This window comes from Haliotis rubra, unplaced genomic scaffold (assembly GCF_003918875.1).
Source record: "Haliotis rubra isolate DU_JTF1 unplaced genomic scaffold, ASM391887v1 Scf1448, whole genome shotgun sequence".
NCBI lineage: Eukaryota > Metazoa > Mollusca > Gastropoda > Lepetellida > Haliotidae > Haliotis > Haliotis rubra.
In genome coordinates, this window is record NW_025765390.1 from 67,024 (window position 1) to 94,849 (window position 27,826).

At 39.3% G+C, this 27,826-nt stretch overlaps 1 protein-coding gene across 1 annotated transcript; it reads right to left on the reverse strand.

Moving 5' to 3' along the window:
• Positions 1-532: 532 nt before the first annotated feature.
• On the reverse strand, positions 533-26,399 carry LOC124269413 (putative polypeptide N-acetylgalactosaminyltransferase 10). Its single transcript, XM_046704421.1, is given in 12 exon segments — positions 533-1,250; positions 2,651-2,794; positions 3,535-3,645; positions 5,206-5,427; positions 6,446-6,556; positions 7,376-7,493; positions 8,173-8,350; positions 8,883-9,071; positions 9,364-9,530; positions 11,557-11,701; positions 14,064-14,136; positions 25,748-26,399. Coding segments are annotated over 12 exon segments (1,800 nt in total). The 5' UTR covers positions 25,919-26,399; the 3' UTR covers positions 533-1,079.
• Between the last annotated feature and the right edge of the window lie 1,427 nt (positions 26,400-27,826).

Consider the following 27,826-nt stretch of genomic DNA (forward strand, 5'->3'; position numbering starts at 1 on the left):
TTTCCCATTTATTTCTACTTCCTGAACAACATGTAACTTACAACAAAATATCATGAACTGTCACCATGGAAAAACAAATGCACAAAACAATAATCAAAACATTGGGGTTTACAAAACACAATTCAAGCTTCCCGATTATTGGCTGATATTTTTTAGTTGTATCATTCATTCAATGTTGTAACATCTACCATCAAGAGACATGTCAAAATATTTCCTGAAACAGACTAATCCACTTCATGATCATCTACCAGGGTCATGAGATATGTCGTGGTCATGCTGCATAGGAAAAAACAAACGTTTCTCTGGCACATTTTTCTCATAAGTGATGAGGGAGGTAGGACTTTAGTACATTTTTTATTTAAAACAAAAGAGATGGCAGAATAACGACAAACTGAGGCACACACTGAAATAGGCTGTTTAATATCATGACAGTTGCATGAAAAACAGTATCTGATTCATATGTGGGAAATATGTCCAAAAATTTATTTTGCCAACAGTCTCAGTTTTAAAGAGACCACGAAACACACAGAAATCTGAAAAATATATTTTTTATTGCCAATAAAATCACTGACACAGTTTTTAAAGACACACGTCCATGCCTGAGAAATGTTTCCTTATTCAGCCTAAGAAATGGGTACCTTGCTCAACACGCATTCTACAGCTGTAGCTTGTAATGATGCTTTGGGAACACAATTTTTGAAACAATCTGTTATAACCGTGTTCTTACATGAGCTATACCTATACTTATAAATATATGTGGTAATAATTCAAGTTGATCATACTGAAACTTAAACCCAAAGTTTGAGAGGTATGTAACAAAAGAGTTGATGAACACTTAAACAGGGGGATGGTTTTAAGTTGTGACAACATTTTCACACCATATGTACATTCAAGTCAACAGTACCTGATCAACATGTATATCAACCTTAAAATTGTGACTGTAAATTTGTGACCACACGCTTCAAACATTGCCTTCATCCAAACATCACAGACACCCTACCAAAACATAATCAACAAACAAAATAATATTGCTTGAGCGAATTTAATAATTTCTTAAACTTAATTAGCATATATTTTCATTAATCTAACGGAATATCCCAATCTTTTAAAACTATTGTTGTATTCATTTTTTCGAATTGCCATTTTTGTGTATCGCTCGACTCGTCGCATGGATTCATGAACATCTCGTGGCTGGCTGGGTCACAGTCTAGACACTGTCCACTCACAGGGTGGTAGATCTGGGATGTGCCCTGCAACAGAACATAGACTCAATAAGGGGGAATGGGGTGGTAGATCTGGGATGTGCCCTGCAACAGAACATACACTCAATAAGGGGGCACAGAGTGGTAGATCTGGGAAGTGCCCTGCAACAGAACATTGTATAGATTCAATGAAGGGTCACGGGGTGGTATATCTGGGCCGTGCCCTGCAACAGAACATAGACTCAATAAGGGGGCATGGGGTGGTAGATCTGGGACGTGCCCTTCAACAGAACATAGATGTGCCCTCAATAAGGGGCACATGGGGTGGTAGATCTGGGATCTGGGATGTGTGCCCTGCAACAGAACATTGTAAATAGACTCAATAAGGGGCACAGGGTGGTAGATCTGGGACGTGCCCTGCAACAGAACATAGACTCAATAAGGGGGCACAGGGTGGTAGATCTGGGACGTGCCCTGCAACAGAACATAGACTCAATAAGGGGCACAGGGTGGTAGATCTGGGACGTGCCCTGCAACAGAACATAGACTCAATAAGGAGGCACAGGGTGGTAGATCTGGGACATGCCCTGCAACAGAACATAGACTCAATAAGGGGGCACAGGGTGGTAGATCTGGGATGTGCCCTGCAACAGAACATAGACTCAATAAGGGGCACAGGGTGGTAGATCTTGGGACGGCCCTGCAACAGAACATAGACTCAATAAGGAGGCACAGGGTGGTAGATCTGGGACGTGCCCTGCAACAGAACATAGACTCAATAAGGGGGCACAGGGTGGTAGATCTGGGACGTGCCCTGCAACAGAACATAGACTCAATAAGGAGGCACAGGGTGGTAGATCTGGGACGGGCAACAGAACATAGACTCAATAAGGGGCACAGGGTGGTAGATCTGGGAAGTGCCCTGCAACAGAACATAGATTCAATAAGGGGTACAGGGTGGTAGATGCAACAGAACATAGACTCAAAAGGGGCACAGGGTGGTAGATCTGGGATGTGCCTTGCAACAGAACATAGACTCAATAAGTGGGCACAGGGTGGTATATCTGGGACGTGCCCTGCAACAAAACATAGACTCAAAAAGGGGGCACAGGGTGGTAGATCTGGGACGTGCCCTGCAACAGAACATTGTATAGATTCAATAAAAGGTCACAGGGTGGTAGATCTGGGAAGTGCCCTGCAACAGAACATAGACTCAATAAGGGGGCACAGAGTGGTAGATCTGGGAAGTGCCCTGCAACAAAACATATTTAAACAATATTAGGTACAGTTATTGAGCAGTGAACAGGAGAAAATGCAGCAACAAAAATAACTACAATCTGATTTTTCACCATTGTTAAAGACAGCAGGAAAACTGATTTCACAACCTTCACATGATCTGGATGTTTCATCAACATTGATGAGACAATGGGCAAATTTAAGACACTTACCACTTTGTATTTGAAGCGCTGGTTGCCTAACATGTTATGACAGTTAAACAGTATTATCGGTGCTTTCTTCATAGATTGTGATACATCAAAGCAGACTGTCCTCTTCCTTGGACGGATGTCTTTGTGCCAAGAAAACTCAAATGTCTGAAAATATACAGTTGAATACATCTCAACATTGTTGAAGAAAACACAGGAATGTACAGACTATGATTAATCACAACCTTAATTACCATCAACCATTGGCAGATAGAGACAGCATCAACCCAGGAATGGGAGGAGAACAAGGAGATGCTAGTTCAGGTCTGGACCAGACAAACCATAAGCATGTATCGAGACAGCATCAATCAAGGAATGTCAGGAGAACAAGGAGATGCTAGTTCAGGTCTGGACCAGACAAACCATAAGCATGTATCGAGACAGCATCAATCAAGGAATGTCAGGAGAACAAGGAGATGCTAGTTCAGGTCTGGACCAGACAAACCAGGGAAGCAAAGGAGATGCTAGTTCAGGTCTGGACCAGACAAACCATAAGCATGCATCGAGACAGCATCAATCAAGGAATGTCAGGAGAACAAGGAGATGCTAGTTCAGGTCTGGACCAGACAAACCATAAGCATGTATCGAGACAGCATCAATCAAGGAATGTCAGGAGAACAAGGAGATGCTAGTTCAGGTCTGGACCAGACAAACCATAAGCATGTATAGAGACAGCATCAATCAAGGAATGTCATGGTCAGCCATCAGGTCCACATCCTGTTAACACACGGCATCCACTGTTAAATGTGGTATTGTGTATCTAGCCATCTATCCATATCTATATGTCAGAGTGGCCGCGATACAGAGTATAGTGATCATCTCTTCAAATGACAATAACTACAAAGTACCTGTTCTCCATTAGCTCCGCCTCCGTCCTTAATACACGGCTCCAGGTTGAACCTCTCGTTGGCCCCCTTGAACCGAGTGTCCACACAATAGTTACTGGCTTTATTCCTCAACTGAAAAACAACAGTTGAATTTCAGACAAGCCACCAGCAGTATTCCTTAACTGAAATGAATTGTCATCAGATAAGAATGTCATCATTTTTTAAACCCAAGACATAAGGATAATTATGTATATGAACTTCAACAGGGCAGATTGGGTAAAACTGTTTGAAGCTCAGTATCCAAGGTACTGTCTTTTTGACTTAACAGAAAAGTACTATATAAAAATAGCTCTGAAAATGTCATATTTTTTAACAACTAAATACTGCATAAAATATTTCTGGTGTTTGTTGGTTTGTTGTTTAACACCACACTCAGCAATATCCCAGGTATATGGTGGCGGAAAATATTTCTGAAATCAATAATTATAACAAAGATGTTGACTTAACCATAGCCTCAAATGTATATTCACATCTTCTGTTAATTTCATTAATCTGACTCTCGCAGCTCTGAGGGGAAAGATCCAAATCTTAACTTGAAATCAGAACATGGGTCATGGGTTAAGTAAAGAAAGGGGGATAACTCTTGATGGGTTCACTTGAAACCACATGAATTGATGTCATTCTCCTTCTATGGAGGGAAGATGGCAAAAAAAACCAGTTAACACAGATAATAAGACATTCAGCTGCATATGAACCATTTTACACCCACTCTGACTGTTAATTGTCATGTATTGGGCTAAACCACTGTTCAGGCATGTGAGCTGTGCACCATTTTCCATCAGCTGTGCTCTTTTAAATGCTTTTAGCAGTCCTTGTCCATTTTTCCAGTTTCATAAAAACATGCAATCAGTGTCACAGATATAAACAAACTGTTCAACTGGTAATCATATTGTCAAGAGACCAACTGCTTGTTGGCCTATATCAAAGTTTCACAAGCCAACATACTTAAGTAACCATTTGATTATTATCCTGGTGTACATGTATTTTGTATCAATATTGTATCATGATGCATTGATTATATTTGACTGGTATTATTTCTGTATAACAAGAACATGTCTGCTATTTGATTATTATCCTGGTGTACATGTATTTTGTATACATATTGTATCATGATGCATTGATTATATATTTGACTGGTATTATTTCTGTACAACAAGAACATGTCTGCTATTTCTTCCTAACTCCTAAATATTACATAAAATATTTCTGAAAACCATAACCAGTACACACAGGTTAACCATAACCTCAACTGTATATCCACAGCCTGTTCATGTTTTCTTCAGTTAATGTCATTATTCTGACTCTAGCAGCTCTTAGGTGGAAGATCCAAATCATATCTGGTCTATGGATCATGTTCTGAGTAAAGGAAGGGAGATAACTCTTGATGGCTTCAATTTAAACCACAGGACTTGTTGACATTCTACTGTTGTAAAAGGCATGAAAAAAAACAAAACACAGATAATCAGACGTAATAAAATGTCACAGATGTCATATTTTCAGTTCCCAAAAGTGCACTTCAGCTGTATTTTGCATTTATGCATTTTGTATTATTATTGTATCATTATGTATAGATTATAAATTTGACTGGCATTGCGTCTGTACAACATGAACACGTCTGCTCGTTCCTCCTACCTCTCCTTCAGCCATTGGTTCTGGCTCAACAGGGGGATACACTTTGACAAGGTCAAAGGCCACTTCCTCCATGAACCATTTGAATGGTTTACATTTCAGCTTGTTGCGAATGGCTTTCTACGCGCTGATGTCTCCGGTGTCGACGCTGCGGTAGTGAGGCCGGCGTTTGTACAGGAACTCAGCATACTCGTCCATCCACACCTCAGCCACTCGCCGGTAGTTCTACATTGTCAACAACACAGGTAAATATTTGTTTTTGTTGTTAACATTGATATCAGTAATACTCCCGCTGAAGGATGTCAGTGTCTAACTAGAGGAGTCTTAGCCTGTTCCATTAAGAGATATCCAAAAGATGTTCTCGGGATGTTGATATTGTGTTACCCAAAATGTAAGATTTAATCGTGACAATTAAATGTGCATATCTTTTTTAGATACTGCTTGATCCAAACAGTCTTTGAGTGAGAGAACAGAGTCTTATGCCAATGTTCAGATCGATTCCATATCCTAGCAATATCAAAGACCATGAGACCATGGGCTTCACACATTGTTCCCATGTAGGGAACAGAACACTGGACTTAGCGTGAAGGCAAACTGACTTAACCACTAGTAGGGCTGCGCAATGTAACCGGTTTACCGGTATTTACCGGTTCAGACATGAAAACGATACGTATTGCGATACGCTGATCGAAAACCGGTAATTTGGCATGCATTCCAAAAACTTCGTAACACTCGGGAATCTTCGGATATTTCCATTTTTTGAGTTGTTCTTTTCCCTGTTTCATTAGTGCCAAATGTTACTTACATTCTTATTTTGTCATGATTAAAAGTTTTTATAAAAGGTTAATCAATCATAGTGATTTTGTTGTGTTTTTGCTTTATAATCAAGCATTAACTCGATTATAAGTAGTTTTTTGTTAAAAAAATAATCCTTGCAATATATTGCAATAGATATCGCAATATATGTTTCCGCATCGCAATATATCGCAATATGAAAATTCTCTGCAATACCCACCCCTAACCACTAGGCTACCCCGCCAGCCCCATAGAAATAAACAAGATTCAAAGAGAAACAAGGGTATATTTTCTAACCTTGATGAACATCAGCTAGCCCTGCATTAGTTTACTCTTCGATAGGAGGTGCCGACATATGTCTCAGATATTGGTACAGAGTAAAAGGTAAAAGTGGATTAGAAGCCATAAAAGACTTTCAACAATATATTTGTGAGACATGTCTACTTACTCTGCCTATAAAGTCACCCACTCCAGGATTGGGGAACGGAGCAAACTTGCGGTAGATATGTCCAATCCTGGAACAGGGGGCGTCCACCATCTGCCCTCCACACTGCCAGATCTACAACAAAGTCATCAGAATTGTCACAGCTTATAAAAGCAAATACAAGTATACAAGTATTGTCATAGAGTTTACTGTGACTTCAATAATAAACCAGGTCACAATCTGTATAAACTAATAACAACTACACAAACTAGGTAATTTTAAAAGGACCTTGGGCTAAACATGTTTCACTGATGTTCTTTGACATGCATAGGGGAAGCAACTCTACTCAGCCAAGGGAGGCAACTCAGCAAAGCGCCACCTCTCCTTGGGTTGACTTGGCCACTTGAGCTCCAAAATATCTGACATGCTGATGTGCACTCACTTCAGCAAGAACAGCACTTTGAAAGAAATCTCTAAACACTCAGTAAATGTTCCATATGTCAGCATTCAGAATACCTGCCTGCCCAACAGCCCGGGACGGGTTATTTTCAACACGGACTGCCAGATTCTCAAATTCACCTGCCCGACGGTCGGGTTAAAATTTTCACATGTATATGAAGATATTTTGTGGACAGGTAAGTTTTGGTCAGGGCTGGCAAGTTTTACATCTAACCAGCCCTGTGGCCTGGCTGAAATTTCTGGAAGTTTCATACCCTGCATATGTAACTACAGTGAACAGAATGGCGATACAATATGCAACATTCAGCATGTTTAACTTCCTGTATATATCACTTTCCACAAGTTAGCTGGTCTCTACAATGTCTAGAATATGAAAAAAGGTTACATCACAGCATCAGCATGATGGAGAATATTGCCTGAAGTGACCCAGGAGAGGCAATCAAGAACAGTTGTGACAAACTACCACATTCAGGGTGAATCAGGACTGACACTCACTTTGAAGGACAGCTCGTACTGCTCCCCACCCCAGATGTCAAGTCCTGGGTCGTACCCTCCCATCATCCAGAACCACTCCCGGTCGATGGCGAACAGCCCGCCTGCCATTACTGGGCTCCTGTAGAGAAGAAGTGATGGAGGGACATCGTTAATATTGTTTAAGGAAATTACAGCAACAACAGGGTAACCTGGATAAATTGTCAATAACCACATACAGTACAGTCCGTTTGAGTCAGAAACGTACCGATGAATTGCAAATTTTATCATTGTACAAAACTGCCACATAAATATAAATAGTACACATGTTTATCATTTACTAATACCCAACAGCTTTCTTATATTTGAAAATTTTCCAGACTCCACCAAAAAAGCTCTTTAAGAAACTATCATTAAAATTTGACACAGTTCACTATTTGTTACGAGGGAGGAGTGCAGAGAAAGGGACAGCCAGGTGTTAGAGAAGCACGTGCACAAGTGCCCACCAAGTTATTGATTCATTAGCCTGTGCTGTGCCGTCTCCATCCTTTCTCGCACACCTGGCTGTCCCTTTCAAACGGACTGTAAACTATGCTTAGAATGACCACGCTTATAACAAAACTGATGGATATAACAAATGTTGAAATGCATACAACAAACTAAAATAAGGGGTTACTGTGTGTTCATTATAACCGTGGTAACCAATAGTCATGACAGCAAATTGCACGGCACCAAAGTATGGCACCAATATATGACACCAATGTATTTGAGTTACTAAGACCAACAAGAAAGTCTATTGTCCTATCTCTGTCAGAACCTACTTGAACGGATCAGCTGGGTGTTTTTTATCTTCAGGGAGGAGAGGTAATCGCTTGTAGAAGAACTCCCAGTCAAACGCTCCCCTGGCGCCCTCATCCTGGGCGCGGTAGGCGAAGTTCTCGTAGTCAATCACATCAATGAAAGGACATACTACCGTCTTCTTGTTGAGAGCTATCGGCTCTATATGCAAAAGAAAAGTCTGTGAATCAGCAAATGTGTGAGCATATTATTACAGAGAGAACTATGCTACACTAAACTACACTGCACTATGCGGCACGGCACTGCACTAAGCGACACAACACTACACTACACTACACTACACTGCCCTATGCGACACTACACGACACCGCACCGCACCGCACCACACCACACCAGACGAGACTAGAGTAGACTACACTAGAGTACAAACGCACGGCACGGCACGGCACGCACGGCACTACACTACAGAGAGTGAGAAGGGGAACGCAATCTGATATTATCTTAACAATAATCAGTTACACCAAGCCAGTGTATCATCTAACATGGCTACACATGATAGAACATAGGGCTACCACCTTGGTACTGACACACTAAACATTACAATTTAGAATTCAAACCCGCGACCAGCTGATCACAGCAGAGGGACAGAGCTTTGACAGACGAACTAAACAAAGAAAAGAGAGAAGATCAGTGAGGAACTACTGACATCAGATTGTCTGCAGCCTCTACTCACCCAGCAGTGGAGGAAGGTAGTTGATGTTGGCCTCCACATGGGAGTCGAGGAAGATGAGAACGTCCCCAGTGGCTGCCTTCGCCCCCAACAGACGAGCTCGGATCAAACCCTCACGCTTCTCCGCACGTACAACCTTCACATTGTCAAAATTCTCCTTCACATATTTTTCTAGTTTTTCCTTAAGAAACTCTGAAACGGTGAGAAAACTGACATTAGAATCTAATCTTATCTTAACAGCTACCATGGTATGTATGATATGACATCAATAAATTTAAAAACATAAATATCTTCATCCAAATGCCAGACAGCTCATGAAACAGCTCATCTGCACACCTTTAACAGATTAAACATACGTAATTACCAGAATTAGCAATCTCCATAATTTGGAGTCCAGCTTTAATTTGTTTTTACCCTATTCCAGTAGAATGATCTGATGACTCATTATTGGAATGACTTGAATTAACCACCACAAGTTACCTACCCTTGTTGCTGAAATCATCCACCAGGATGACCTCGTGTATGAGATGTTTAGGCGTGCGGTCAATGACACTGTACGTTGTCCGTAGCAGCGTGGACCAGTGCTCATTGTGGAAGGGGACGATGACACTAGCAGTTGGCAACTTGTTCAAGTGCTTCTTCCTTTGACAGCTGTACAGTCAGAAATTACATCTTATAAACATTTTGTATACTTCGTTATATTATTTTCATAGAAACATGGTTTATAGTGTTGCCTGGTACTTTTGTTTAATTAAATGGGACAAAAGATGAATACTGAGGTAAATTTTGTAATCAAAAGTAATTGAACATTACTAATTGGTAAACTGAATCATGCTATCAGCTGGTGATGTTAATGTCTAAATGCTAATACATGTAACTAAAAAAGATTTATAATCAACAAAATCCCTGGCAAATCTAACAAGTATCTGCCCTGATATATTTTACCAAGCTCACTGTTTGTTGAAGTTTATTGTCCCCAAAACACACATGAAGCACTACAACTACAAACTTACAAAATTCTCCCGCCATGGAAATATTTAAGAATCTTTTTATGACAATGTGAGCTCCCTGCAATCCCTTAAATATTTTCACGAATATATTCAGAACATCATAACCATAACTTTTCATTCTAAGATGAATCATGTGTTAGTGAGGGAAGGAGGTTTGATTTTACTTTTGGCAATATTCCAGTAATATCCCTGAAGGATACACCCCAAATGTGATTCCCACATTGTAAGTGTATGAAGGATTGAACCCATGCTCTCAGCATGACAATCAAATGCTTTAACCACTATAGTCTGTTTGCAGTGAAAACATACCGATGAATTTCACTTTTAACAAAAAAAGTAAATCAAATAAAATGAAATGATGATTGCGAATCCTCATAATTTTACCTTGCCAACTGAACATTTAAATCTCAGAATTTTATGCAACTTGTTGTTTAACAAACGATCATAGATTCAAATTGCTATTATTGGTTTGTATTACAAGGGGGTAAATGCAGTAGTTGGAACAGTGAAACAAATGCACGTGCGGTACGTGATGAGCTTTAACTTAGACCAATGCTACTTGTTCTCGGTGTTTCATTTAATGTGCATACCCACTTGTCATACAAACCAACAAAAACGATTTGAAACTATAATTGTTTGTTAAACAACTTTTATCCTAAGTTGAATAACATCTGAGATGTTCAATTGGCAAGGTAAAATAATGAGGATTTCACTTAATTTTTTTGTTTAAAGTGAAATTCTTCGGTAGGTTTTCACTGCAAACAGACTATAGGCTACGTCATCTTCCCATTATATCAATTAGTATTTATGCCTGGTTCACAGTTGGCCTGCAATGGGTCTATGGCACTCATAAACTGCCCGTAACTCCATTTCCATGTGGTCGCCGTGCAATCATTGCACAATTCTATGAAGTTTGACATATTTGAAACAATCGTAAGCCCGTAGTCCGTAGGTGCCATCGCATGGCCACTTCACAAAGTCAGCATGGTGATCGTGTGGTAACCACATGATATGTTTAGTTGTGGGATATTTGCAAGATCACCATGTGGTCTCCGTGCAGCCTCCGTGAAATTGAACGGACATTGTGCGGTAATGATGGCCGTGTGGCAGCCTTGCGATGACCAGTCATCATTTTTACCATGGGTATATACATCGGCAATCCCTAGCACTTCTATCATTTGTCTCAGTTCATGAGAGAGGTCCAAGACAACAAACTATACATGGTAAACCGATCTCTATTCAGCCTCCGCACGGGCCCCATACAATGTCCATGCAGTAGATGTGGAGACAGCATGGCAACCGCACGATCTCCATGTGATCTCCGTAAGATCTCCATGTGATCTCCGTAAGATCTCCATCTGATCTCCATTAAGATCTCCGTACAGCCTCCATGCAGGTTGCCTCAGCCTGTCCCCAAAGAAATCGCACGATGCCCGAAGGCAATGTGAATATATACGTCGTAGCCCGCAGTCATCCTTGATGCCTAAAACCTCGTAAAAAATCATAGACCTGTTCATCGTACGGCACACGTGCCATGTGATCCTGGTTTAGGAATGTTGGTCACTGCACATCCTACCCTCCCACCAACAGATGACCATTCAAAACAGACAGTGTAACATGTTACCAAACCAGACCTCAAAGTAACTAGATTTCACAAGCACACTTACTCTGGATGTCGTATGTCTTTTAGCGCCCTCTGTAGGGAAATCTTGTCACTGGCATATGCGTTGAATCCATTAACTTTGTACAGATCATTCTTCTTCTGTTCATCCGCAGCCGAGAGGATCACAGCAGAACCCTGTTCCCCAGGACCTGACAAAGAAAATTAAGTTCTAGTTCTAGGTTCTCATTCTTGTCTTCAAGACTGGATGAGCTGTCACCAGCTTATCTGGCTGATCATGTGCAGAGCTATGAACCTTTACAATCACAATGATCAGGGGATCAGAATCTCCTTCAAACATCCAAACCCTGTACAAAAATATTCGAAGATCTGGTCTTGAACAAAACCTACAAGGCCTAATCAGTGCCCTTGACTCCAAGAGCTTGAAAGCCGCAATGTATTGCTGGATTCCAGCGCTACATGTGTGTATATTTTGACTGATTGATTGACGATTGTCTAAAAAGATGTATCAAGCTGACAAACAGAATGAATATGATTAATTTAACTCTTTACTTCAAAGCAATCTCAAAACAAAAAGTTCCATAAAACTGTATTAACTTGCCAAAGGGTCTCATCTTTAAGAGGATTCATATCATCATAACATTGTATTATCATTACACTTTTTATACATACTAAATTTATGGCTAGGGGGTGATGATGATTTTTATGCAAAAGCATGTACAATGTGAATGACACACACACCCTAAAATTTATGCACAGAGTAAGTTGCCCCCCCTGCGTGTCATGTACAATGTACAAAATCAGTGACACCCCCCTTCCAATAATTTTAAGCATAGTTTTTAAATAGCTGTATGTACAAAATTGCTGACCCCCCAATACATGTGTACACAATTGATGGCCTCCCTACCTCCCCCAGAACAAAATGCGTGACACCATACGCCCGTAAAATCATCATCACACCATCCCCACCCCACCCCCACCCCACCCCTAGCCATAGGTTATGAAAAGTCTTTTATGGAAATATGTGTTAGCTTGAGCACATGGATTCCCCTCTGTCAACATTAGACACATAGAGTTGGTTTTACATACAGCGATGTCACAGCTCTTACCCACTACAGTATCCATTCAAGACTGGAGCCAACAAGCCACGGTTACATAATTCAGATTTCCTTCAGTCGAAATTAACACAGGTCCTTGGGCCCAAAGCCGACTAAAACCACTCAGACCCACAGCTTTTATTTTCTGCAGGTCCTTATGGCCAACAGCTTTTTCATCCCCAATAACTGTGAGTATTATTTCAATATTAAAAAATAGGGCCTACACATTCTGATCACGACCCACAACATTTTATGGTTCTGGGTCCTAAGAGCCTGCAGCTTTTCAGGGTTAAGGGCAAACACTGTATGGCGGCAGTTGAAAAGGAAGAGAAGCATTAGAAATTTCTTTCAAGTCAGGCAAACTCAAAGACATTCAGGTAAAAACTTTTAAGTGTGTCATAAAGAGTGAGTGAATTGAGCTTAATGCCAATTTAATCCTAAACTTTATTCCAGTTATATAACAGCGTGTCAGCTTGTGGAAATCTTAAAGTGATGGGGGTCTCCGAAGTTTACCACTTTGGTGGAGCCACAACCACAGGTATAGCGCTGACAAACCTGTGAACACAATCAGGGTGAACTGGGATTCAAACCCATGCTCATAGGTTTCTGACACGTCAAAGGGAGGTAACTCTTTGCAGTGAATTGTAGTGCCTCAAATGACTAGCCCACCTGTGGCCAATGACAAGGAGAGGAATGCTTTGATCCATCTTCACATGAGGTTGAACATGGGGGATGGCATGTCTACATGACATTGTAGGTAATAAACAAGTGTAATCTAGAATCTGTGTTTCCCTTTCATTGACACCATCCATTTATACCTCTGAATCACAGGACTATTTCACAAAGCATGTTTGCATACAAATATTAAACATGTCTGTACAGATTGCTTTTGTTAGAACATTTTTCACTGGCTACATAAAACGGAATGTCGCAAACAAACAAACATAGTAGTCCTCAAAGGCTATTTTATACAAATGAATGAAATATTACTTTAAGAAGTGTCCTATTCACGCACCAGGAACTTAATCATGTCGTTATGATGTTAACCCAGCTATGGCACACAAGGTACTTAAAACTCTGTTGGGCAGTAAGGTCACAGCGACCTAAGTTCTTCATCTATAGTAGGGAACATGCCCATTGATCTGATAGGCCTGAATGAAAGACATTGTTGTCCAACACGTAACTCAAATATCGCAGGTACACGGTAACAAGGCTATAATTGTTTGGCATAAACATCATAAAACATAGTTGTTGAGGCATATTGTCGTGTTCTACACGGATTAACTGTGATTGTTTTGTAGTATTGTTCAATAATTTTGTGACTGATGAATAACATGGTTGTGAAAGTGAAACTCTTTTTTTTGAACACATCACATAACACACTGTTGACAATGAACCACTGGTTGGTGAATGTGAAACACTGGTAGGTGAATGTGAAAACACTGTCATCACCCACCCTTCCTCTGCTGCTCCTCGGCTATAAGCTTGTAGTCATGCCAGTCAATCTGTTTGAGTTCACCAGTACCAAACTGAAAAAAGGAACGAACAGAATTCTAATCAAAACATTATAAACAATATTTGCTTGAATTTACTTGGCTTAACACTCCCATCAACATTTACTTTATATCTTATATGTGTGCAAACTGTTAAGAAATTTAATAATCCCAAGTGGCCCAGACAGCTTGACAGTTCTGATGAGACCTGTGAGTGGAAATCTGATCATGAACCAGTGATCACAGAGAGATTGTGAATTATTCAGGATTATTGAGTGCTGGTTTCCCAGCAATATTGTAGCATCATCACACAAGCAGCACGGAGAAGACAATAACATGTCAGTATTGAGTATGTAACTGAACCCTAACTTTACCTCTGGACAAACAGCAGGTTCTAACTGACTCTTATAATCTTAGCACTGATGTTTCATGATAAGCAAGAAGGTAGGTTTGTTTGGTGCTTAACACTGAACTCAGCCATATTCAAGCTGTATGTGGTGGTCTGTACATAATCGAGCCTGGACCAGACAATCCAGTGATCATGAGCATCAATCTACACAAATGATGAGTCAGTATGTTTTATGTTGTTTGTTCGCTTGTTGTTTAACGCCACACTCCAGCTATGTGGCAGTGGTCTGTAAATAACCGAAACTGGACCAGACAATCAAGTGATCACACAATTGGGATACAATGACATGTGTCAACCAAGTGAGCAAGTCTGACTGAAGTGAATGATAGTTTGTAATTCCAAGTTCAAGTAACATGATCGTCATTAATGTTCAAGAAAAGGCCCGAGTGAGACTGGCTAAACTAAACTAGACCTACAGCCATGATAATCACCATAGGATGAGGTCAGCAGATCCTGAAAGGAAAAGGTGCGCAACTCTACAATCAATTGCAGCCCTTTACGTAACCGGGCCAAAGTTTGCCCTTTTTACTTAATATGAAGTAATGTTCACATCTTTCGTGTCCAAGAACAATTAAAATTCCTCTGAGGTACAAAACAAAGAGTGAGTGAGTTTGGTTTTATGCCGCTTTTAGCAATATTCCAGCAATATCACAGCGGGGGACACCAGCAATGGGCTTCACACATTGTACCCATGTGGGGAATCGAACCCAGTTCTTCAGCGTGACGAGCAAAAGCACTAACCACTAGGCTACCCCACCGCCCTTCGAAACAAGGAAGAAGCATCAGGAAACACAGCTTTATGGCAATGAAGCAACTTCCTTGCGACACAGATATGATTGTTACAGTCAGTGGTGATGAGACTGAGCTGGCACAACTAGTTATGTGACACCTTCCTGCAAGAGAGTCTGGACCAGACAAACCAGTGACTCAGGTGACATGACACTGTGACATTCACCAGGTTCTTCCGTGGTGGTCACACATCCCACAACAGATGGCAGGGTCGGTGGGTAGCCTAGTGGTCAAAGCATTTGCTAGTCACGCCAAAGACCCAGGTTTGAATCCCCACATGGGTACAATGTGTGAAGCCCATTTCTGGTGTCCTCTGGCGTGATAATGCTGGAATATTGCTAAAAGTGGCATAAAACCATACTCACTCACTCACAACACTCCAACCAATCACCATCATATCTTCTCATAACAAGCATGCACTACAGGGTACCTACTCCTTAGAGAAACAGAAAACTAATTAAAGAGAAAAAGGTTTTCAAAAATGTTAAATTGTCTGTGTTCATTTAATAGAGATTTACAAGCATACTAGAGAGTGGAAATTAAGGTTTCAACACTTTAAAAGTTAAAAAACATTTTGTTCGTGCAATTGACTTCTACAACTGTTTATGTTGAAACAAAGCTGAAATGACAGCCCTTGTCCAGGTACAACCCTCATCATGAGAACATCAGTTTGCAAGCTGATCACAGGTATGTCATAAGAAATGTAACCATGACGAATATTGACATGTGATTGTTATTCCTGACTTGTAAAAGCATTGGCGTAATTGACTGATTGATTATCAAAGCATATTTATACATCTACCACCAAAGTCTTGTCTTTCGCTTGAGGTGTTCCTTGTCAAACAAAACTCAGAGTTAAGATCGAACTGTAAATGTTGGCGGTGGACAGAGGTTTACGAAGGATATCAGTAGCCTGAGAAGTATATCACGGTGTACAACTTCAATAGCAGCCAGTGTTTTATCTGAGTTCAATGTCGTAGTTTGTTCACATTAATTGTGCTTCCTACTTCCATACATTTCCTGTACATGTATATCTGGGCCAAATGCATATCGAGGTCACACTTCCATGAAGTCACAACTTATTAATTACTTGATTATCATGCAAAAATTAAAAAATGTGACACAACATTGACAGCAGCCATTCTAATATATTATTTTATCTGCGGTGAATCAAACCAAAAAGTTGAATAAATTCAATTCATTATTCATGATTATTAGAATTGAATATTCATTGTATATATTTTTTTTAAAGGAGTGTTTTTACGTGAACTTGGGTGCTATTTACCACAGCAATAAATGCAACATGGAATATAGCCAACCCAGGCAGGATAGTAGTCAACACTGTTACATATTTAATTTGACAGTGACGTGGTCACTGGTCATTATCTTGATGAAGTACTGTATATTACCGTCTATAAGCCAAATTTTGAGGACCAAAAACTTAGCAGTCTTTAGAAGGGGGTTGTCTTATCCATGGGTTACGCTTTCGTCAATTTTTTCCAGGGGTAAGAAAACAACATCGTATCACTTCGCGTGAACAAACAACAGAAGACGACTTTGTCAGTAGAGACGTCAAATTTGCAATTAAACATCACTAGACAATATTATTTACATTTTAAGTTCAAAGTTGTTTTTTGCTGGGCATTGTATTATTTGCAGGGATTAAGATTACCATGTGTATCTGAGCCAGGAAATAGCAATCAGCTGTGCACATGTTTCCCGGCGATCACTGTCATCCCAGTCAAATCATGTCAAAGAATAAATTTTACTTGTGTTTAAATGATTAAAATGAATAATACATCAACTGCCAAGTTGTTATTATAATCATTTTCCAATATTCGTATTCATTTCCCAATATTTTTTATATGTATCATATTTGACTCAGTGTGCGAAATAGTTTCAAAATGTTGCTAGCCAGTCGGGCTAGCTATGCCTGAAAGTTACTAACCCACAAAATAATTCAATAGCCCAAAATTTGAATGCAGAAACTAAGCAAAAGATTATAAAAATAGATGAGAACAGGATATTGTTGGCATGACATGTGTTTCATCATTAAGCTGCTAATATGATGAACATTTTTATCAGGCCACAATCTTGCATGATTTAAAGTGTATTACAACTTCACAGGTCGGAGAGAGTAATATATTTCCAAAATGACTACATGAAAATTCACAAGACAATCGGGCCAGTGACTGTGGTATTTTACTGGCCCGACTGGACTTTTACTTGCCACGGGCTAACGGGCCAGGGGCTATTTCGCACACTGATTTGACTCAACGTGGATTTGTTGCAGCCCCAATGTACACCCTAAACACCTGTAGATTTAACCATGCTAAATTTCAAATTTGAAACCTTACATTTTAACTGAATATCTGACAAGTATCCTCAAAAGTTTCTAGCAGTCCACAACAAATTGTTAACAATATTAAAGTTAAATTCATAACATGAATAAAATCATTTTTTTAACCAAAATATATGTGATTTAATTCAAACGATTTTCAAAATTCAAAAAAACAACTGAAACAAATTATAATCTGTTTGACAGGCATTTCACAAATTGAATAGTAAAAATAAAGACAAATGGTTTTATGGAAGTCAAGTTCTTTATAACATATGATGCAATGTTTCATTCATAACAGATTATTAACACGATTAACCTCCTTCTTGACAACAGTATAAGAACCTATACCAAAATGTCGCATTATATGTAACAAAGAAATTGTCATCCATAAAAGCTTCTTGTCTTTATTGAAGAAATTATAGAAACAATGCCTAGTTTTATCAATATGTACCACATGTTCACAGACTTAATCAACTATGTTAGTAGCTGTTAAAATATAAACCACACGTTATTCCCACATATCAACATATAACAATGACTGCTATTGAATTTATACATCATCTGTGACCAATCTGGGCTTCTGTATGATTAACACTATCAATATGTCTACATGGTATCAAACAGGTCAACTCCAAGTGGTATTGAGTCAGAGCACCTGCAAACTCGGAGCCGCTCTCTCACAATAGGGGTTGTACCCCATAGCCCCTACACGCCACTACCCCTACACCCCAGTACCGCTACAATACCTGCTCCCAGTTTGCAGGTGATTAGGGCAATTGATTTCACTAATGGTTCAGATTTGAAAAGAAATGTTACAATGGCTTGCAAGAAACTAACTGTTAAGAAGTGTTTATATTATTGCGTGAAGCCTACGGACTGCACACATCTAACGTTCAATGCTGACTCACAATCCATATTCAAGAAGACTGATATCAAGACCTCCTCTGTTTTATTACCCATTAGGGCACAAAAGTAGGTAATAATATTCTCAGTTATTCTCCGTCAGCATTATATCGATTCTCCCACAGATTTCGTAGTTTGTGAAAAGACCTAAAGCCAATGTAAGGTAATGCAGATACAACAAAAATACTGTAGGTATCTTTAGAGAATAAAACCTCACTGTATAACTAATGATTGTACGTACCACATGAAATAACGTAAGTCACAACAATTATTGACTCAGGACAGATCTTCCTTTTAGCTTGGAGGTATTCTCTAAATATTTTTGCACATTTTCTAGATATTGCAGTGAACTTTACCTACATTTTCGTTAAATGCCCTGACATTTTATTGACATGATCATTCTGGGAAGGTGAGGATGTCTGTATATGAAGTTTTGTACATGAAGAAAGCCGATATTTGTTAAGTCTGTTTATAGGTGCACCCTGATAATCTTTATTAATTTATCATATGAAGTCAAGTTCAGGATCAAATACTGTTTAAACTAACACCTGACCTCATATCAAAGCATCCATTTCCAGTGTATATTAGCTGTGTTAAACAATGTAACACCTGACCAAAGCACCATATCAAACTTGGAACATTTCAAAGCCCTCTAATATTTCCACAATCAATCAAGTCAGACATGTTGGATTCTATTGAAAGCTGTGCTTACAATGAGGGATTTACAGTATGGAGGCTTCCATCATTCCTCATCACACAACACGACTTTGTCTACATCAACAGACAGGTGGTTGTGTGTTCACCTGTCCAAGTCACATACAGCTTTCTACCTATGTACAAGAGTTATTGTATCACCCACGTCCCGGAACTCGTTACGGCAGACTTAATGAGCCCTTGTGTCATGCCTTCTGTTTGATATGGTGAATATTACTGCTGCCTCATCATCAGTCTCTATCATTGGAGACTAAGTTTCAGCTGATATTTACCAGGCCTAGCTTTTAGACTACATGGCTTAAAAGAAACATTAACAATGCTTAGTTAAACGTAGCTAATCAGGGATAGAAATACTTCTTTTTCTAAGTGTGCCTCAGGGCACCAGGCAAATATTTTAAACGTGCCTTTCAGAAATCAAGTGTGCCCACATGTAGCAATGATGATGATCATTTGAAATGTAATGTCAGTAAACAACAAATGTAACCTGTTTTCTGTTATCACCGATATGTCTTGTTTAAGATAGCTTTCTTAAGCTTCATTTGTTCTGCTTTCCCAAACCCCTTTAATAGCTAAGAATTTTGTGACAGGTTTACATGTTCAATATATCTAACATACACAATTTCCTTTTCAATAACCAATCCATCAGTACTCCCATCACTCTAAATGGAAAAACAACCAGATTTCTTGACATCATCCATCATAATTCCAGTGATTTCCTTGGCGATAAAGTCAATAAATGTTTTTGTTTGTTTGTCATTTGCGTAAGTGTTTTGTTTTTGGGATTACATGACTAAAGGTGAGGTATGCGTGCCATAAGAACACCAAGAACATTTTTTATCCGTGCCATTTCAGTATTTACCGTGCCATGGCACCCTAATATATGGGGTATTTCGAACCCTGCTAATGCTAAATTAGCTAAAAGAAGACAATACAGTACTACATAATATACAGGCTGCTTAATGAGTTACTAAAAAGTTATTTCACCTGTTGTTCAAAGTCTGAATTCAATGATAATAATCCTCATCACAACTAACGGTATTCCGATTATTTGAAGTAACCGAACCGAACCGAAAAAAGCCCAAGCAAGCGATCACATTTTCTCATAATCAAACACAAATGATTTTGGAACTACTGTTTTAGTGTTTGAAACACTTGACAGTGGAACATATCTTAGAAGTTGTCAGAGCCTGAAAACGTGTTTAATTCTTAGAAAACTCACTTCACTTATTGAAAAGTCATGACTGAATATTTCTTGAAGACTCCAAGAAGTTTATGTTCATGGTATGTTAAGTTCCTTGAGTGGCATTTTTAGAAGTTGGAGATTCAGATAACGACAAACTTTATGGATGAACAACTTCTTTATTCAAGTGATGCGATGTTTCGATACAGATTCTTGTATCGTTGTCAAGCGAAACGTCCCATCGCCTGAATAAAGAAGTTGTTTATCCATAAAGTTCGTCCACACCATGATATATTAGTCATCACTTTAAAGTAGCAAGTTGCATCACTGGATGTGAAATTTGCAAATACAATTTAGGCAGTGTCTAAATAACACAAAAACAACACAGAGAACCACATGGTTTTTTATACATATCTGCAATAACAACCTGAACAACATAATCTGAAAAATTACGCTAACAACTATTTTTTATGATTGCTCGTTGGTAATGAACCAATCATCAATTGTGAGATTTCAACAAATTCCCAACACTAATCGGAACAATACATCTCAACCATGATCCACATTTTCTATGACATTTGATATTCAGAAGTCATACAAATTAACATTATCTGAAATACCAAATACATAATTACTTCTGTCATGTTTACACTGACAAACAGCTTTTGTTTCAGGAAGCAGCTATAGAGCAGTTTAATCAAACAGAAACAACTTTCACTGACTCTTGTAATCATAGTAACTAAGTCACACTGGCACCAAACACGACATATTTCCATTTATCCATATAATGGCGTTAATGTAAATATAACTGCTCTGACACTCTGAGATACCAGACAGAGGAACCGATAATTGTCACGTAGAATCCTTGTGCTCAAAGTGTTTAGTCAACACACAAACCGGTCCTGTCTATCAACATATAAATCTACAGAAACTAGCCAATATGTATTCAAGGTGTATGCCATGGCTAAAGTTATCATTGTATATTCTGTTAGCATAACTCCAGGATTCTATATTAGTTTTCTATGGAGCATTATATTATATGGTGTGCTTGGCGATGTGTACCGTTCCACATCTGGACACGGCCTTACTCTATTAGTATTATAACTGTGAACTGTTGATTGTATAGCCATTGGATGCATATGTTTTCATTTGTCAGGAAAAGGCAAGCAATAAAACTGATTAAAAGCATCTCATATGAATACATACAAATAAGTGTGTATATTAATATTTCATTCAGCAATATTCCAGCTGGGAGCAGGACAATTGCCACCCAGACAATTGCCACCCAGACAAATGCTACCAGACAATTGCCACCCAGACACCTGCCACCGGACAATTGCCACCGGACAATTGCCACGGACAATTGCCACTCAGGACGATTGTCACCCAGTTATTTTTACTATAATAGTGAGGACAATTGGCACCCAGATTTTTTTCTGTAATTTTATTTGAGAAAATGAATGCCAGTTGCCAATATACACAACACTAGATGAATATTCCCACCCATGCATTTATTCCATAGACAAGCTCCTTGGAGTCAGATGAGTGGTCACCGATTGCGACACGTTGGTAATGGCATCTTTGTGATAGGTATAAACGAATCCACTGAAGCGCAGTCCATTGATACCTACTCTTTCCTTCAGGGTCCTGATGACGATGTAAAAGTTGGTAAAGAAACTGAATTATTTTTTTTATGTTTTGAGAGGCACTTGTCCTGGTGGCAATTGTCCAGGTGGCAATTGTCCTGAATTATCTTTTATGTTTTGGTTTTTGAGTGGTAATTTTTGGTGGCTGAATTGTCCTGATGTGGTAATTGTCCTGAGTGGTAATTGTCCGGGTGGCAATTGTCCGGGTGGCAATTGTCCTGAGTGGTAATTGTCCTAGGTGGCAATTGTCCTAGGTGGTAATTGTTCTAGGTGGCAATTGTCTTAGGTGGCAATTGTCCTGAGGTGGCAATTGTCCGGGTGGCAATTGTCCTGAGTGGTAATTGTCCTAGGTGGCAATTGTTCTAGGTGGTAATTGTTCTAGGTGGCAATTGTCTTAGGTGGCAATTGTCCTAGGTGGCAATTGTCCTAGGTGGCAATTGTCCTAGGTGGCAATTGTCCTAGGTAGTAATTGTCCTAGTTGGCAATTGTCCTAGACCCATTCCAGCTCAAAGACAGCATTCTGCAACTAAACTAATCAAGTCATTCAGTGACAAGCACTATGAACATTGATTGTGTCAGGTGTGCAGTATAATAAATTTAAATTTTTAATATCAATTGTTACCCATGTCATCCATAGTGCATTATGTTGGTCTAAAGCACCTTTATCTTTTCATACAAGAAGACAACATAAATCCATAATTTATCGCAGCACAATAAATTTTAATCAAAATTTTGAAATGGTCCCTAATCAAACTGACATTCATTTGCCTCCATTACAACACAGCTATATCTGTCGACACCTCTGTTTAATGGCTGTCGGCATTCCAAATGTAACAAGTCTAATGCTGTTTACATGACTAATGCAGCTGAAATCAACAAGCAGCTATTTCACTCAGCTGTTAAACAATGTCACACATATCAAGAAGCAAACCCTGTCTTGTGGCCAATAGGAAAACCTAATGTGTATCAAGAGCAATAATAATTGGCTAAATAACACAGTCAAACAATTAAAATGTTAATTAAACATGTCGTCCATATCACACAGTCGCGACTTCCTGTGAAGGAGGCCAAGTACATTCAGTTTACGCTGATTTGAAACTTCAAGCCTAACCATGATAACATCACTGCCTTAGCAAAAATGTGAATGCAATATAAATAACAAAACTAGCCTAGGGATACTCTAAGTCAATGCCATTGGATTGATGATCGATGATAAGTTTTGAAAATGTATTGTTAATTCAGGTAAGCTATATATATATTTATTCCCGCAGTATAGATCAGCTGTATTTAATACAGGGTTCCACTACAAAGGGATAGCTGTATCAAATTACCAATAATCTGATTAGATTACAAAAGCAACAACATAACAAGCTTAAGCCAAACAAAATATAAAAATTACAATAGTTTTTGTGACCTGTGTCTTTTCTTCCCCGCTCCATTCCTAACATGTTTTTACTGAATGTTTTATAAACCTGTCCAGCATGTTGGGTTGGTCGACTACTTGAAGATCAGCAGTTCCGCCATCCATCAGTTATCCACGGTTTTCCTAGCAATTATGTATATGTGCTTGTAACCTTATATAGACACGAAGCTCAAGTTTGTGCTGCTCCAATTTATCAATTTGACAAAGAACAAAACCAGTTTTGTTCAAATCTTAACAATACTTATAGCATGATATATATTCCAAGTCTACCTTATTTAATTGATAACTGATCATTTTGAACTGAATTTAGTGCTGTGCTGGAAATTCAATAGGTTAAAGGTTAGGACAGACTGATAATTATTCAATGTTCAGTTAATAGGTTTAAAACAGAATTTTGTAAAAGTAAGTGTATATAAGATTTCACAACTGCCATTCACGTTCAAACAGTTGTGGTGCTCAACACAGCAATGGCTGAATCTGATGCTGTAAGTTGAGTTGTTTCATGTCAGTCAGCAATATTGAGTGAGTGAGTTTGGTTTTACGCTGCTTTTAGCAATATTCCAGCAATATCACGGCGGGGGACACCAGAAATGGGCTTCACACATTAGACCCATGTGGGGAATCAAACCCGGGTCTTCGGTGTCACGAGCGAACGCTTTAACCACTGGGCTACCCGACCACCCCCAGCAATATTGAAGCAACATAATGTCTAGCAGTACATAATCAAGTCTGGGCCAGACAATCAAGTCCCACAACACCCAACACAGTGATGTGTGATTATAATGGTGATGAAGACCTATTCTCAACCTGGTCCTATACACCTCTAAATTTCTTCACTTGACTCGAACAGTACATTGATGACTGACTGACTGACTGAGTTTAGTTTTACGCTGCTGTTAGCAATATTCCAGCAACATCACGCCGGGGGACACCAGAAATGGGCTTCACACATTGTACCCATGTGGGGATTCCAACCTGGGTCTTCGGCGTGACGAGCCAACGTTTTAACCACTAGGCTACCCCACCGCCCCGTACATATATGAGTCGTTACACTGAGGACTGTATCTTTCCCCACAAGTCTGCAGTCTGAGAGTGAACTTGTGATAAATTGTGTTTCAACCCGTTCTCTTAATATCCCTCCCCAACCTCCCCTTCCCCCCCCACTTTTCACACACCCATTTCCAATCCAGCAGCACCAGATGAGGTTGAAAAGATGGCTTCTCTTAAAAAACTAAGCTATATGAACAAATCAGATGGTTTGACTAGCTTGGTTTATGAACTGTTTGAATGCAAGATATGAATATTACAGAACATATAAATTATCTAGTACGTCTATATGAAAGTCAGTGTGTGTACAATACTGGTCTTGATAGCCACGGGTTTCACTTTCAAATAATTTTTGTTTGCTGTTTGAATATTCAGCAATATTTTAGCTCCATGATGGCGACCTGAGGCCGGACCAGACAATCGTGAGCATCGATCTATGCAATAGGGTTCCAATGACATGCATCAGCCACGACAGCAAATCTGACAACCCTGTCCCTCATTTGGGTTGCTGATGACCATCGTAACACAGATCTGATGGGATATTTTCAAAGAGATCACAATATATGTTATTTCTTATGGTCATGGTGTTTCACATGATAAAAGGGGTGGTGGAGTAGCCTAGTGGTTAAAGGGTTCGCTCGTCACGCCGAAGACCCTGGTTCGATTCCCCACATGGGTACAATGAGTGAAGCCCATTTCTGGTGTCCCCCACCTTGATATTGCTGGAATATTGCTAAAAGTGGCGTAAAACCAAACTCACTCACTCACATGCTAAAGGGATGCCCATCCAGTGAATCAACCTTTCATCAAAGTATGATATAAATTTGCAACCCACAGTTACTAAAATCGATTACAATTATTTCAGTTGAACTAAAATCGATTACAATTATTTCAGTTGAAGAACATGTGAATTAAGTGCCTTCAGGTAATTTAACATTTGTTTACATTTAATAAACTGACATGTTTAGTCAATTTTATCTTCATTTTCGTGCCCTGGTATCTCTTAAATTCTGTATAGACAAACTATGAGCGATTCTGGTATATATTTCACATAGTTTAGTTGGTAATTGTAAACATCAGCTGATTGGGAATACGAGTTTTAAATTGCACGGTGTACTGTTATATAGTTTCTGTAAGTGTGACATGGAAATCAGTAACGGCAATGGTGATAATGTGTGTAAAAATCGTCACTCACATCAACTTGTCTCTCCCCTTCGTGTGGGCGTGGCAGATTAACATCGGCATCAACAAAGTCTTCACGTGCGCTGTTGCCCCCGAAGAGATAGCGGAGAGTGAATGGTCCGACCAGGAAAAAGATTGTTCCTCCCAGAATGTATTTGATCAACGTGATAGTATTTCGTCTCATCGTTGTGAACGACAAGTGCTGTCTCGTCCGAATCTGCAGACGCTGAGCGCTTGCAACGTGGCCTGTACTAGTTTAACTGTGGAACAGAAGTTTGCCCGAGGGAGACAGTGACTGTCACAGGACAAGAACAGATTCTCCAAAGCAGTGCCCGTTCGATCGGCTGAACTGGTGCACCCGTCAAACTATCCTGCAATCACTAAAAAAAATCGTCAAATTTGTTATGACTGAGAACACGATTTGTACTTTCAGGATAAACATTCACGTGATAGTGATCAAACTTTGTTGTTGGTGAGAGCACGTTAGGAAGGTGCTCGCCATATTGTTTACTCTCAGCGCCTCGGTTTGACACAAATCTGGGAGACTTCGTTTGATCGTGCCGCGCCTAGACTTGCCCCGGCTTCCAAAGTTATTTGCGCCAAAGCGTTTGGACAGTGGTGACAGCTGACTGGCTCATAGCGAAATTATTGAACAGATCGAATGTGTAGAGTATCATAGCAACATTGATAAGAACTAAAGACATGTGTTAAAATACAATATTATATGTGATACAGATGTTCTTATTTTTTTTACACCCTAAATAAATAAGTATTCTGATAATATGAACAGGTATTGCGGCCCCGCGAGTAAGCAGGTATCTATAAATTAGGTCCATGTAAAAGTAAACCGGTCATTCAAGCAGCAAATGATTATCTTATTCATATACGCACAGCATCTCAATTTCGATGACGGACAGATAGTGTGAAAATCACATTTACGAATGACTGATTGTGCCAAATCAGCATTAATTATGGCCCCAAGGAGATCAATCTGAAATCCACGAGATGAATCACTTTGCAGTGATTTTGATCAACGATAGAAGATAATGGCGTTTATATGAATTCTATAATCCTCTATTGTATTGAATTTCAGTATCTGAAATGAGATGTGAATTGCACATTGTTTTACATGAACAGCGGTATTTACAAGGACCTGATAACAAAATACATTTCCTATAAAGTAAAACAGCTAATTATGATTTGATTGTGATTTTTGTTTGTTGTTGTTGTGGTCTGGGGTTTTGGGGTTTGTTGTTTTGTTTGTTGTTTATTTTTGTTTTGATTTTTGTTTGTTGTTGTTTTTTGTTTGTTTGGGGTTTTTTGGGGGGAGGGGGGTGGGTGTGTGGAGGTATTTGTGTGTAGTAGTATTTTGTTACGTTTTAATTATTATTTTGATATTTACTTTTAATCATTATATTTATCTATATTTATATTTACTCTTTCTTTCTTATATTTGGGTTTGGGTTTTTGTCACAAGATGGTTCTAATTATTGTCAAGTCAGTCGTATCACCCAAACCCTGTCTTTGTAACTTGCAAGCTATTTATGATACATTTGTTACTTGTACCGCCAGCGAGATGTACGGGATTTTACGAGATGAACGTTTGTGTTCATCCCACGAGTTTCAGTCTCGTAGTGCACACACCTACTCATCTCGGTAAATCCCGTATGGCTCGTGACTCCTGTCACATTTATTATGTATGTATTTACCTGTCGTGTCTCGACCTGAGCGGAATAGAGTTCCTGTGAAACGAAACTTGTGTTGGAATTTTCAACGTGGATGCAGATGAGGCTACATTCGAAATAGATGTGGGAGAGTGAGCATGTCTTTCGCCGGTTTGTCTATATATATTTATATTCCAGCAATATCAAGGCATGGGACACTAAAGAAGGATTCAACATCTACCCATTTAAACACACCACCCACCCCACCACCCCCACCACCCACCACCCCATCAAAATTTGTATTTTGATACATTTTGTTGTGGTTGTTGTGGTTGCAGCTGCTGCTGTTGATAATGATGATAAAACGGCTAATTCATCAACTTCCCAGCAACATGACGGGTTGTAACAATCAGCCCTGTACCTGACAA